Genomic DNA, 2,289 nt, shown 5'->3' with positions numbered 1-2,289 from the left:
GACTCAAGTGGTCGAATGACATAACAGTGTTAGTAGGTGTGCTCAAATAGATACTAAAATACTCTTTGTGCCCAAATGACTAAAAACGGCCGAGTGCTGCGTAGCTAGGTGTGTTCAAGTAGAAGTTTCAAAAAAAAAAAAAGTGTTCAAGTAGGTGTGTTCCCAAGTACATACCAAAGTATTCAAATGACTAAATGGCTAGGTGTGTTCCCAAGTACATACCAAAGTATTCAAATGACTGGGGTGACGGTGCCCGAATGATTAAACGGCGAGTGCCTGAGTGCCTGCCGAGTGATATCTTAAGGGGAAAAAAATCATATGTCTCATTAATAAAATGATACAAAATAATTCAGAAACTACGACATGCGTGGCTACTAGTATATATTATAAATGTAAATCTGGCCAGCTGAGCGCGTTAACCTATCTACTACCTGGAAATTAGTTTGAGTGCATCTGTAAAACAAATAGATGTGACAAAATTATTCAGCAAAGAGACAATACATTCACCAATGGTTTCCACAACAGACGACGAGCATACCGCTGATGCACAAGCCCAGCCACACCAGCAAAGCTCACACTTTCCCTTCGAGACAGACATCACTTATTCCCTAGCTACTTATTCACATCTCCGAACTGGCCGGAGCGGCGATGGACAGACACCGGTACACTGCCAACCCCAGCCTAGCTAGGGCGGCACACACACGTACGACGAACACCAGGATATGTAAACACGCACTCGGGGAGAAGATGACCAGAAGACGGTCACCCACGTACAGAAAACAGCATTCCACGACGACCCTGCTCCGCTCATACTGACACGCACGCACGCACGCACGCATCCATGGATGACTTGCTTACGAGGAAGCCCTGCCGCCGCCGCCAGTGCCAGCACCGGTGCCTCCCCCGGCGCCGCCGCCGCCGCCCGAGGCGACCTCCTGCGCCCTGCTCTGGATGGCGTGCCCTGCCTGCGCGGTCTTCTGTCCCGCGTGCGCCGCGGCCTCCGCCATCCTGCGGCGCGCTTCCTCCACGTAGTCCGGGGTGCGCTGGAACGCCTGCCGCGCCGTGTTGGCGAGGCACGTGAGCGAGGACAGGCCGCCGAGCCCGAGCGCGCCCGACGTGAGGAACCCGGTCACGGCCGTCCCGATGAGCAGCGCGGCCGGGACGAGCACGGGGCTGAAGAGCAGGAACACGGGCGTGGCCAGCGCCAGCCCCACCACGGAGGCCGCCAGCGCCAGCCCCGACAGCACCAGGAGCAGCCCGCCCAGCGGGAACAGCGTCGCCACCGTCAGCGCCTGCGACGCCGTGGGCCCCTTGTCGTGGATCATGCCCTTCACCTGCTCACCCATCGGGCGGCCGCCCCCCTGATGCTGCCCGTAGATGCCGCTGCGGTCGCGATCCGCCATTGCTGCTGCCGGTCGTTTGCGCGCTGCGGCCGGTAGTGGAGTGTGATCGATGGATCAAGGAGCTAGCTTTGCAGGCAAAGAAGTGGCAGAGGAGTAGTGAAGTGGAAAGGCCTGGCCAGGCCGCCGCATATAGGTGGAGAGAGCGGTGACACGTAGGGGAGGGGAGGGGGTACGTGGCCGAGGTGGATGCTTGCATGGAGTACACCGCTCGAGGGAGGCTGACACAGCACGCGCGGCCGGAGGCGGGAGTCCCGGGCTGTCAGATTCATGGGAGCTGTGTCGTGGGTGCGTGCCAGCGCCAAGCGGTGTACATGTGTGCACAGCATGTGCATGGACAGCGCCAGACAGCAGACGGTGGCCGAGTCGGCTAGCGTGGTATGGTCCAGTACACGGCGTACTGTCGTCTTAGAGAATTCATATGGGGATTCCATTCCATTCATACGAGTCAATTCAAATTGACTTGAGTTTGGTAGAACTCAAATACTAAGGGGTGTTTGGTTCAACAAGCACCTCCTAAATTTAGTAGCTTTTAGTCTATTTTAGTAATTTTTTTTTGTCAAACATCTTTACTAAAAGAGACTAAACAACATTTAGTCAGCTAGTCACCCAAGCTCCTAAAACCATCTCTGGACAGGGCTTGCCCTTCATCAATGCGCCCTATCCGAGCGTACCGGTACCCCCTCACTTATAGCTCACTCTCTCAGCTCGCTTACTCTCTCCCTCTCGCGCTTGCTCTCCTCTACTTTCCCCGCCGCCACCACCACTTCGCTCCACGCCGCTGCCGCTCCTCCCAACCCCTCCGCCGGCGTAGCAGCTCCTCCGCTCACTGCTTCCGTCATGGACGGCCACGGGTCCGAGTATCTAGACTATTACTCGTAGTCCTCTT

The 2,289-nt window shown here is 56.3% G+C and overlaps 1 protein-coding gene across 1 annotated transcript; it reads right to left on the bottom strand.

The window, feature by feature from the left end:
- Window positions 1–499: 499 nt before the first annotated feature.
- On the bottom strand, window positions 500–1,463 carry LOC136472330 (oleosin Zm-II-like). Its single transcript, XM_066470053.1, has one exon. It carries the CDS (start codon window positions 1,401–1,403, stop codon window positions 855–857), a length of 549 nt encoding a protein of 182 aa, XP_066326150.1. The 5' UTR covers window positions 1,404–1,463; the 3' UTR covers window positions 500–854.
- Between the last annotated feature and the right edge of the window lie 826 nt (window positions 1,464–2,289).

Source organism: Miscanthus floridulus, chromosome 1, assembly GCF_019320115.1.
Source record: "Miscanthus floridulus cultivar M001 chromosome 1, ASM1932011v1, whole genome shotgun sequence".
Lineage (NCBI taxonomy): Eukaryota > Viridiplantae > Streptophyta > Magnoliopsida > Poales > Poaceae > Miscanthus > Miscanthus floridulus.
This window is presented reverse-complemented; position numbering and strand designations above follow the sequence as displayed.

Excerpts from the sequence above, each read along its gene's own strand:
- LOC136472330 (XM_066470053.1), bottom strand. The coding sequence starts at position 1,403 with ATGGCGGATCGCGACCGCAGCGGCATCTACGGGCAGCATCAGGGGGGC.